The 12,340-nt window shown below is 43.0% G+C and overlaps 1 protein-coding gene across 3 annotated transcripts in view; it reads left to right on the top strand.

Annotated features, from left to right (window-relative positions):
- NPR3 (natriuretic peptide receptor 3) overlaps positions 1-11,713 on the top strand; it is a 73,465-nt gene extending 61,752 nt beyond the window's left edge. The window contains exons 5-8 of one of the 3 annotated variants that reach the window (XM_032627389.1): positions 4,593-4,687; positions 6,481-6,616; positions 8,352-8,439; positions 9,449-11,713. In XM_032627389.1, the coding sequence (XP_032483280.1) occupies positions 4,593-4,687; positions 6,481-6,616; positions 8,352-8,439; positions 9,449-9,560 (431 nt within the window). In that variant the 3' untranslated portion in view covers positions 9,561-11,713. The remainder of the gene's footprint in view (positions 1-4,592; positions 4,688-6,480; positions 6,617-8,351; positions 8,440-9,448) is intronic. The other 2 variants (XM_032627391.1, XM_032627390.1) reach the window with 2 other exon arrangements.
- Positions 11,714-12,340: the final 627 nt, after the last annotated feature.

Below are 12,340 nucleotides of genomic sequence, written 5' to 3'. Positions count from 1 at the left end.
AGCTTTTTCACTTGTATGTCAAGTAGAAGAATTTTCCATATGAGCGCTCATAGATTCAGCACATTTTTAAATGATGGTTCCATATTTTTCCATGGTTTGGCTGTACAAGTATTTCTTTAACCAGTCTCCCATGGATGGGCACTTCAGTTGTTTACAGTTTTTGCTATTATGCAAAATGCTATTATGATCTTACACATCTTGATGAATTTTTGTGAGTACATCCAATAGGGAACATTCTCAGTCATGGCCTATCTGGGTCCAAAAGTATGTTGGTACCTTTTAAAGTGCATTAGGTATTGCCAAATATCTTCCAGAAAGGTCTACCAGTCCATATTCTTGCTAACAGCATGTGGAGTGCTAGTTTCCCCTCACCTCCCCATCAGTCAAAAAAAAAAAAATGAACATGAGACTCAATATGAGACTGATCCAGCTGCTGGAGCCCTGCAGATATCAACTTCAGATTCACTCATTCATTCGTTCATCAGATATTCTTGAGCACTTACTATGTGCCAGGCGCCGGTCAAGGTGCTGAGGATTCAGCGGTGAACTAAAGAAATTCCCTGCAATCAACTGAGCTTCCATGGTAGTAGGGGGACTGGCGATAAACGAATAAATACACCACTTCAGAGGCTATAAAGTAAAGCAGGTTAGGGGTCTGGAAAGTGATGGGAGGGCTGTGGTAGGACTGCTAATTTAAATAGAGTTGTCCGGGAAGGTCTTTCTGATAAGTGGTGGTTGAGTAGAGACCTCAGAGTAGTGAAAGAAATTATGTAGATGATTAGGAGAGAATATTCCAGAGGCAGCAGCAAACGCAGAGACCCTGAGTGTATCTGGCAGGAGAGTGCCGAGGGCCGCCGTAAGAGCAAGGAGGCCGGTGTGGCTGCAGCAGTACGTGAGCCGCGGTGTGATGGTAGCCAGAGTCAGAGGTAGTGGGGCCAGATCCTGTGGGCCTGGACGCTGCACTGAGGACCTCGGGTTTCCACCTGAGTGAGATGGAAAGCCACCAGAGGGTGTCGAGGGTCAGGATCTGTCTTGAGTCTTTTGTAGATGGGGGCTTTCTGGGGGCCGAGGAAGATAAACTGTAGTAGGCTGGTGGGTAGCATCTGAGGACCACTGCCATACAGGTCACTGACCAGAGGTCAGGAAACCCACAACCTAGCCACTGGCTGTGACCTCAGTCCTTTGGGCTTCTTCTTTGTCACCAGTACTAAGGGGGCTGGACTAGCCGATGACTGACAAAGACCCTTTCAGTTCTGCATCATGCCAACTCGTCCTTTGAGCCCTTTAATGCACTGGGGCTATGCCTATATGTATTTATCAAGGCTAGATTTGGGGCACGTGTTTTTTTTTCCCTTGGGACTCCCATCCACTCCACTGCCTCGTCTTGCCCTTGGTTATTAGAAAGGGTAGGATGGTACAGAGAGGTCAAGTTCTGGCGAGAGTTGTCTGGGCAGCAGCTATGGTGACATTTGGTGGATTTCATTTCGCCTTGGTGGTTTCAGTGGATGTCACATCTTACTCAAAACTAGAGTGACATCTCCTTTCACTTTGGACAGATTGTAGGACATGAACGAATAAAATAAGCCTCCAGGATTATCTTGCTCGACCTCTGACTGCTTCAGCTGAGGAGCTGGAATCAAATAGGATAAGTCAGGGGGCATATTAGGACCGAGTCAAATTTCCCAGAAGTTGTGTCCTGTGCACTGAGAAACCGGCATGTGTGGACATGACCTTGGTAGGCCACATCCTGTTCCTAGTTACTCCTCACTACACGATGTGGTCATTTGCTCTTGGTCATCAGAGGGAGGTTGTTAAGGGAAGGGCAGGTGCCCACAATGGCTGGAACTCAGTTTTGTTTAGAGGGCGTGGACTAAATTTTCCCATAGTCCAACCTGATGCTTCCATTCTAGGGCTGGGTCTACACAGGCAATACGAAATGAGTCCCAAAACAATCAACTGTATAGCTCAGCTCGTTGTCCAAATGTAAAGATAATTGAAGCCAAGGTAAGTTTTGACCTTGAATTGTTTGAAGAGCCCATTTTAGTTGCTAAACAATGATCAATCTGAGGGTAGCCCCCAAAAAGAACTATAAAAAAATCCCCAACTGTTCTAAAATTAAAAACCATTTAAACTTTAATGGTCACTGTAAGTGACCATAAAGTTGTCAAGGGAAAAATACTCTGGACATTATTTGACAGATTTGGATTTCATTACCATGAAACCTATGACCAAATCTCAAGGTTTTCAATAAATGGCCTGGGAAGAAGCTGAATTTCCTCTCTGTGTGAGAGGTCAGAGTGACAAGGTAAATAGGACTGTGGCTCAAACCTTGAGCTCTGCTACAGGCCAATAGAAGTGAGGGTGGAAAGTCTCATTACTTATGTACAGGAAAATTCTGCTGTCAGCCTGACGATCTCACCTTATGTACAATACTCTCAGGTGAAGTCTCACTTGCTAATTGGCCACCCTGAGGGTTCACACCCCATTTCTTGGCAGAATTGTAATAGCTTAAAGTGTAGTGAGGTCTTGGATTACTAGGGCCACCTTGCCTTATAAATACTCTGCAAAACACGTAGCAGAACACACCATCACAAACACCTCTGAACAGAACGGCATATGGTTTTGGACAGCCAATATGTTTGGAGATAAATGTATATATATTCAAATGACATTAATTACTTAAAAGTTGTATAGACTGTCAAGGATAAGCTAGCTTGAGATAGGTGTATCCTTTGTAATCAGTCTATGTTAAGAAGACAAAGAAATCAAGATGAATAGTAGCTCCATTCTGTTTCCGGCAAAGTAGACCAAAGTCTGGAAAAATCAGTGGGCCTTCAAACAGCAACCCAGAGGACAGTAAACCCAAATACTTGCCCTCTCCAAACCACACTAGAGGATGGAGCTTTCCCTTGGGATCCCTTTTCCCAGACATTCATCTTACTTCCGGAGAGAACCACATCAGTAGAGGTGCCAATTAAGAATTACACTGAACTTTGCCACAGTTTAAATTGAAAGCAAACAAATACTTAGAATGTGGCTGACATATAAATTCTCTTAGTTAATGAAAATTGCAATATAGACATATTTAATATCGACTAATAGTATATACGTATTTGCTTTTATTGATTAGCTGCTGTAAGCCACCATTGCTAACCAAAGTAAATCCAAATCCTTTGTGTGGCACTCAAGGCCCTCCATGCTCTGGCCACCCTGTTCCAGCTGTTCCAGCTTTACATCTCACTGTTCCCTTCCCTACACATGGGCCACCTCCCCCAAAACCTCACCGTCCCTTGGGTTCCTTTCAGCTTTTGTGGCTTTGTAAATACTAACAGGGCTGCCTTTCTGCCTAGAACACTCCCACACTCTGCTGGTTGCTTGTCTCAATCAGAGGCTTCACCAACATTCCTATAAAAGACCTGCTCTCTTTTACTGAGTCCCCCAGGAGTCTCCAGCTAGATGTGCCAGCTCCTCTTCTGAGTGGTGTGGGCACAGTCAGAATGTCCTCTCCCAGATTCCAGGCATAGCGATAGAAGTAATAACAAAAGAAGGAAACGACAGACTTCTCTTAAACCCATGTTGAAAGTACTTTACCTATTTTAGTTCACTTAATCTTTTCAGCAGCCTCTTGGCAGGGAGCTACTATTATGCCTCTTTTACAGTCCTGGAGACTGAGGCTCAGTGGGCTAAATCCTTGCCCAAGGTCATAGGCTAAGAAATGTGAAAGCTGGGATTCAGATGCAGGCAGTTGGACTCCAGCGCCAGCCAAATAAACCCCTTGTCCAGGCTGCCTCTCTCTTGAGCAGACACTGTGGTCCAGATCATCTTTGCCTCAGCATTAAACTCAGCCCCTAGTTATCACTGGATAAACAATGAATACTTTACTGTATCTATATGAGATGATGAATGTTAAACTCATTTAACAGTATCTGTAAGTCAAACCTTTATGCTGTACACTTGAAACTCACACAGTGAGATATGTCAGTTACATCTCCATTAAACTGGAAGACAAAAACAAAACCCCCAAAACAATGAATGAATGAACATAAGTGAGATAAAACTAGCTCATCTTTGCTCTTGGCTCCCATGACCTGCGAAGCAGGCCCTTTGCTCTCCTGGGCGTCCAAGGAGCCCACAGGCAAGCACATTCACTGAGTCCTGGGCCTGGAATGGGTTTTCTTTTATAATGTTTGCCCAGTGATAACGTGAACCCATGACAAGTCTAGGAACTGTACTACAGCTCTACTTCTCGCTCTGCATTTTTTAAAAAAAATTAATACAAAACTCTGGGATAAGCATACTGCTTCAGGATTAGCCTTAATCTTTTTTTTTTTCTTTAACATATTCCCCAAAGAAGGTCATTTGTTTCTTTTTCTTTTCATTTTTAAATGGAGAAATGTTAAGAATTTAGGAATGCAGACACAGATGAAATTACAATGTCTTTTCAAATGCCAACAAAAATGCTCCGAGTTTGATGAGATTCCCTGTGGCATGAGTTTGTTTTAAAAAGTCCTGTCAATTCATTTTCTTGTTTTTGTTGGCGGACAGAGGCATTTTAAGTAACCAACTGGAGTCCTTTCCATCTCATCCTCTAGGTATTGCCGGGCAGGTGTCCATAGATGCCAACGGAGACCGGTACGGGGATTTCTCCGTGATTGCCATGACCGACACGGAAGCGGGCACCCAGGAGGTAAGCAAACAGGACTTCTGTCCCAGCCGCTCCTCTGCTTGTTGAAATTCCAAGGAATGTATTTGTCCTGGTGTCCAAATAGCTGCCCCCAAAGCAGCCTCCAAATAAAAATGAGCTGCACACAGGGAGTTTCCAAGAGAGGGCTTCCTTCTGGTTGAGGGTATCAGGGAAGACTTCAGGAAATTGTTCCACATTTATCCTAAGTGGGGAAATCTTACCTTTCAAGTGGCCAAGAATCACACCTCAGTCCTAAGATACAGGACAGCATCATCAGCTGAGAGACGTAAAGTGAAATTGTGTATTACTTCCTCCCTAAAAATTTGAAAAAAAAAATTGGTTTTGGCGGGGGTGGGTACAAACTCGACCTGCATTAGTATTTCAAAAGATGATGGAGTTTCAGGATAGCATCACGAAGAGAAAAGGGTGCCCTGGACACTCAGAGGAGTTTCTGACACTTCCTGGGGTGTCAAGCTCTTGGCCTCAGCTTCCTCGGCCGTAATGAGGAAATCATAATCTCTCCCTTGCTGACCTCACGTGATGAACACCAGATAAAATGGAACCTAGAAAAGGACTGTATAAACTTTACATGATAAATATATAAATAAAGATTATAGGAATAGGCAGTGTTTCAGGTCCCATAATGTGGCTCCCTCTCTGCTTCTCTGAAGGCTCTCACCCAGAGTTGATGCTCCTGTCACACTTCCTGCGACCCTGCATCTCTCAGTCCACACGTACTTGGCCTTTGTGGGAGGGGCTGAGCCGCAGGACCCACACTTGCTGCATTTACTGCACGGTTTTTTACTCTTCGATGGTCTGGGTCTCGTGTATATTCGAGTCTCCCCCTCTATAAAAGGTGGATAGTAACCATCTATTATAGATAGGGTTGTGGTGAGGAGTCAGGAGTGCATGTGTGTAAAGTACTTGGTATGTGCTCAGTACATGCCGGTGATTGTTAGTTTGGTGATTATCTAGAATTCTTTTCATTCTGACATGAAATGGCCTATGAGAGCTTGCTGGGCCTCCTTCAGGAGAGAGAGGGGGAGGGAGCGTCACAGGCCGCTCAGGAGCAGGGTGCCGGTGCCCAGACAAAAGGGAAACGGATCCCGAGAACCCGGGTGCGAAGGTACTTCTAGGTCAGGGCTCAGGGAGCTGAAGAAATGGCTGTTGAACCAGAAACTGAGAGTGAACCTTGAACTGACCCATAAAAGAATACTGATTTTTTTCACGGGCCACAGGAACTAATTGAAAAAGAGTTCAGCTTGGAAGTGGGGTGTAAATAGGGTAAATTCATCAGAGAGGAGTCAGGATGGGGAATAGTTTTGCAACCAGAGGAGGGTGAAGTGGGAAGTTCCTGAAGACGCTCTTTAATGCTTGAATTATATGCCAAGCTAACTGAGTGGTGTGAGGCCCACTTAGCCTGGGACCCTTAAGGTGGGTCCTGACCTCACTCATCCCTGAAAGGAGCTTGGGCCTGACAGATGGCTGACCACGTGGGCTGCTCTGTGGCAGGTGGGAGAAGCAGTACCCTCTCCCATGAGCAAGGGAAAAGCCATGCCTTCCCAGCTTACTGTTTCTGTATAACCATCTTCCCTGCCATGGGGAGCCCGCTCTCCATAAATTATGCTCACCTTAAGAGTGCTGTTGGTGCCTGGAAATCTTGACCTACAAAGTCCTCAGAAACACACCATTGTAGTCAGTGTGAACGACAGGGGAGCCCACTCTGTGCCTCCTTTGGAACCAGATAACTTTGACCTTTCAGTGTGTATATGTATATATTTTTTGCCTTTATATAGGTTATTGGTGATTACTTTGGAAAAGAAGGTCGTTTTGAAATGCGGCCGAATGTCAAATATCCTTGGGGACCTTTAAAGCTGAGAATAGATGAAACCAGAATGGTGGAGCACACAAACAGCTCTCCTTGCAAAGCATGTAAGTTTAGAGACTTAATTCGCTCTGTGTTTCATCATCTACGGTATCAGTATAATACAGGGGTCATGCCCTGAAAGTGTAGATTCCTGTTTCTGATGTGGTAAAGCCCATGGGAACAATTCACAAACTGGCATCCGCCTTCAGCAGAGGTTTCTAGGTCCTTCTTCCCTTCCATCCTTTTCCAAAATGGTAGAAGGCATCTCCCTATTTTTACATCTCGTACTATAATTTCTTAGTATTTGAAGTTTACACTTTTAGGGAAGATTAAAATATCAAATACTAAATGTCACTCACTTATTCATCTTTGTTTGTATTTATCCTCTTATCCCTTAGAACCAGTGTCCCTTAGGCACCTGAAAATTTACAAATTGGCAAATAAGTGTGAAATCTGTTATTTATGAGCAGCCTTGTCATAAATATAGAAGCAAGTGGAGGGTCTCATAAGGAACTTAAAAGTAGGAAAATGGCTGGAAATCATTGCTTTAGCGAGACCCTTTGATAAGCTATTGAGGGAGGGCAAAGTGAGTATCGACCTTTCAGGGAACTTGTTCACTTTAGGCTAATGTATGTGTGCTCCTCATGTTCTGGGAACAGTCTTTAACCTGTGAGGTATTTGTGTGTATGCAATAATTACGGGAAGGCGTAAGGCAGAAATATGTTAAGAACACAGTCTCTGGAGTTATTGGGCCTGGATTTGGAATCCCACCATTGTCACTTACTGGTTTTGTGAACCCGGGAGCGTTCCTTCCATTTCTTTAAGCCTCAGTTTTCTCATATATAAAATGAAAGAAATGTATCCCACTCTTAGGACTGCTCTGAGGATTAAATACGAATGCATATAAGACTGTGTCCTAAACTCTTTCTACATAAGCTCGCTATTATCGTTTTTATATAATAACTGGGACACTACTGAACTTGATTGTTTCAAACTGTTACATTTCCACGAAGCTATATAAGACATTTTGACATGAAACTCTGGCTTTGGTGAGAGAACATCTAGAAACAGAACATTAACCCAATGAATTTTCTCACCAAATCTTCCAGCACTTGGAAGTGTCACCATCCAAGTGACACTGAAAATGAGAAGAGCCGTCTCAGTCCCATGGTCTCCATGGTTGTCTTCTCTGCCTGTAAACTCAAGAGTGTGGCTAGATCTGAAAACCTCAGTTTCCAGTTTTCTTCAAATCCTCCTTGAACCTGCTTTATTCCCACTGTGCTCACTTTTTTTTTTTTGTAACATTCATCTAGTATTTTCTTAAGTGCTTTTTTTTTTTTTTTTTTTTGCGGTACACGGGCCTCTCACTGTTGTGGCCTCTCCTGTTGCGGAGCACAGGCTCCGGATGCGCAGGCCCAGTGGCCATGGCTCACGGGCCCAGCCACTCCGCGGCATGTGGGATCTTCCCGGACCGGGGCAGGGACCCGTGTCCCCTGCATCTGCAGGCAGACTCTCAACCACTGCGCCACCAGGGAAGCCCTTAAGTGCTTTTTAAGCTTTGCACTTGGTAAAAAACCCCAAAACCCCAAACCAAACCACAACCACCACTGCCACAACAACGAACAGGATCCCCTAGAAAATAGTTCTCAAAAAGAAAGGAAAATTGGAAAATTTGCCCCAAGTGGGAAATTGAGAAACACCTTCCAATGAATGAAAGTTTTCAATGACTGAAACGTCAGAATGAGGGATTTCTAGCTATTTCTCAACATGAACTCAGATTATCTCTGTTTCTTTTTCAAGCAGGTGGCCTAGAAGAGTCAGCGGTGACAGGAATTGTTGTGGGAGCCTTACTAGGAGCTGGTTTGCTAATGGCCTTCTACTTTTTCAGGTTAGGACCACTTTACAAGGTTTTAAAATTCACTCCCCTTAATTGCCTTTGCCACTTGCCTTTGAACGATCCTCCTTGTGACCTGTGCCTATCTTGCTCTTACCCAAAAAGCATGTGGTGAGAAGAACTGAGCCATTCCTTTGGCGTGATGCTGGTTTGGTGGTCAGTGGGTTAGCATACCAGGCAGTGGGTCAGGGTTTCTATTGCCTCCCCCTATGGGCCACAGAGCCACTGCTGTCTTTGGCTTACAAATATTCTGACCCCATTCCTACCGCCCACCACATGTGAAAGTGGAGAGGGAATCTGGACAAAGGGAGAATCAACTTCCCCAGTCTCTGGCTTCCTCCAGTTTAGAAACAGGTGCTGGGCTCACCTTCTGTAGAGGACGTAGTGGCTCCAAGCAGCCTATGCTCTCAGGACATCTGTGCTCAGTATTTGAGAACCCACATGCTTAGTGACCACTGTGGTTAAGCCCCGAGTCTTGTAAAGTTGTACTATTTATGTGTGTTCAAGATACCGATAGTTTCGCATCTTGAGACCTGTTCATTCCTCTGCAATCTTTGGTGGTTGAGTTTGTGGCTTATTCTTAGGTCAGCGGACCATGATTTTTTTCATTTCTGTATGGAACTGTAACTGCGGGTGTATGTTACTCTTTGTGGGGACAATTGTATTCCTGTACGCTTCATCTGATCTTTATCTAGGGCATATCCTGGGAGCTGGGGAGAGCTTCTGTGGCAGAATAGACAAGACTTAACCCACGAGGCACCCAGGGAAGAAGGGGAAGGCTTGTTCTATGGCGTCTGGGAAAGCAGGCCAATTTTCCTCCTTGAATAAGGGCACAATGCCTTAGGGCACACTACTTTAATCTTTGACCAGGGTTTCATATTGTGTCACTTCTCATTTATTAACCCAAACCCAGATGTCCCTTGAGGGCATTCTTTGTAAGAGAACCATAGTATTTTGTAGCCAAGCGAGGTTTTATTACTACATTCACTTTCCCTTTACCCAGGAAGAAATACAGAATAACCATTGAGAGGCGAAACCAGCAAGAAGAAAGCAACGTTGGAAAACATCGGGAATTACGGGAAGATTCCATCAGATCCCATTTTTCGGTGGCTTAAAAGGAAGCCTATTCTTTTGGCTTGAGATTCTTTAAGGAGATAAATGGGATGAAAGACATCAATGGAACAGAAGGGGCGCTCTTGAAAAACTCATTCTTTTAAGCAGTTAATCATTTCGTTGTAAAATTTCTTTAGAAGCTCAGGAACTGTTATTAATCACCATATGCCTCCCGGCCTTTCATCTCATGACAAACAAATATAAGAATATAACATCACTTTGTTAAATGTTCATACTATTTCAAGGGCACACGATCAGATTTATGTTTTGAAGGTCTGATGTCTCCATATCTTGATGGCTTTTGCGGGGATTTTATGCAAGGCTATAAAATGTGTTTTTCTTAAATGAGATATTTTATAGCTAGAATAAAATAATTTTTACAAGTAGAATATCCTTGAAAAGAATTTAACCCCAAGAAGAAGAAAACGTAATGAAAAGTCTCAAGGTAGGAAATACATCATTCCTTTCTCTAGCGCTGGTGGACAGATCTGAAGTTGAAAACTGCTCTGTCCGATGTATACATTCAGGTCCTGACTTCATATCTCGAAAAAGAATCCCCCCCTGTCCCCCGTCTCCTTCAGCGTCTCATAAAAGCTACTCTGGAAAGTTGTAACTATTAATAAGTTAAGAGGATTTATACAAGAAAGGCAAATCTAAGATGTTTCATTTTTTAATATAAAAAAGCCCTATTTCACACTAACACTTTATTTTTAAGTATTTTAATCTTATATTTTACTATTAGAAAATGTGTCTATTTTTTCATTTTGAAGATTAAATTTCACTTCTATTTTAAAAGCATGGGTAAAGTGTACAACAAACCAATAATGATGAAAGATGCCTCTCTTTTTCTCCCTGTTTTCCTCTTCCCCGTGGCTGTAGCCCAATACGGATTGCTGCTTTAATTACAGAGATCTGGAAATGTATTCAGATTATAGACTCTACAGGAATACATCAATTTACCTGTTTTAAATGCAACTTGTTTTAGGGATAGACTCCTTCCAGTTCTGGCCAGTGATGAGTGTCAAGACCAAGGATGAAATTTAATAGAATTAAGTCAGGTTTTATAAAAGGGAGGCGGTCCTTTTTTCTCAAGAAGAACTTTATAGAGTTAGAACTTGACAGTAAGCACAGAAACGATACATTTAATAAATGACATTTTACCAGAATTCACAATGATGATTTTGGTTAAAAGAGGGAATCTAAATTGCTAGTACATTCCCTTTTAGTAAACTCCAGAGAGGCTTGCAGTCATCCACTAGTAACCCATGTAACAGGCGTAGGGATATGAGGAATTTGGACAGGGTTGAATAAGTATATACCAAATCTCTACTTTGTGCCTAGTACTCTGCTCATAGGTTTAAACTCAGGTTGCCGCTTTCATGTATAATTTGTGGAGAAAATAGACAATGAGGGAAGAATGGGAAGTTGCCAGATCACTGTACCATCTTATCATGACGTCACGAGGGTCTTTCCTCAATAATGTTTTGAGCAGCTGGAAAATAGTTTTAAAAATTATCTTAATGTCTGGAAAAGACCATCTATAGGAGGAAAATGGGGCAGTTTAAGAAAATAGGGGAATACCAGAATTGGAGCAATTCCTAGGTAGTGATGGAGGCTGTGGCTCACACTGGTAATGGTGGAGGTGAGGCAGGGCGAGTGAGAGCCGCGTGTCCTGGAAGTTGGCCTGAGCTTGCTTCCCTGGAGGCGTCCGCCACTCCTACTGAAGCCAAAGTGAATGGATTATTTCTGCGTGAGGCACGTTCCCCCTCTATTGTTTAAAAATGGAACGCAGGCAGTTGGAGAACATGATAAAAGAATGAACTCTGATCAACTCAAGGAGCTATGTTGTAGTTCTCCATGCTGGGTGCAAATGAAAAAGTGCTGAATTCAAAACAGGATGGAAAAAGCAGGCAAGAGAGGCCAGCGCCAGAAATTCTGACACAGGAAGACAGTTTGGGAAGTAAAATCCAGGAAAGCGACGCGTGTAACATCTCAGGACTCAACGTGAAAACAGAATGGAAGAGTTGCATCCATCTTATTTTTGTGAGTTGAGAGACTATTTCTCTCTCATTTATGTTTTTCGGTGATGTTTTCCATGTATTTTAGAGATACTCATTCTCTATTATCTTGTGTTTGTAAAAAAACATTAAAATTTTGAGCCTATGTGCTTATTACAGGGAAAAAACACTCTTACCTGGCTGCAGTCTTTGGGTAGAAACATTTCTAACCTTTCTAGAATTTATATAGGGGCTGTTAACGCTAACCTTTTTAAAGAAAATATCTTTTATTTCTACTTCAGGTAGAGGAATAGTTCTAAACTTAATATTATATTCCCAGGTAAAATCTTAAAATTTTTAAGTGAGAATTTAGTCTTTTAAAAATGGTAGAGCAGGGCTCCCCTGGTGGCGCAGTGGTTGAGAGTCCGCCTGCCGATGCGGGGGACACGGGTTCGTGCCCCGGTCTGGGAGGATCCCACATGCCGCGGAGCGGCTGGGCCCGTGAGCCATGGCCGCTGGGCCTGCGCGTCCGGAGTCTGTGCTCCGCAAAGGGAGAGGCCACAACAGTGAGAGGCCTGCATACTGCAAAAAAAAAAACAAAAACAAAACAAAAAAAAAAAAATAAAGAAAAAAAGGTAGAGCAAATCATAAGGTTTCTGATATTTGGACGCCATTCTCTTCCAATCTTAAAGCAATTCTAGTGTTCTTAAGATTGTTTATTTATATGTCTGTTTGCTATCCTTTCTTCCTTGAAATTGTCACATGAGTTACAAAACTCTATTAAG

The sequence above is a fragment of the Phocoena sinus genome, chromosome 3, assembly GCF_008692025.1.
Source record: "Phocoena sinus isolate mPhoSin1 chromosome 3, mPhoSin1.pri, whole genome shotgun sequence".
NCBI classification, from domain to species: Eukaryota; Metazoa; Chordata; class Mammalia; order Artiodactyla; family Phocoenidae; genus Phocoena; species Phocoena sinus.
Note: the sequence above shows the minus strand (reverse complement) of the source record. Positions and strands in the feature narration are given on the sequence as shown.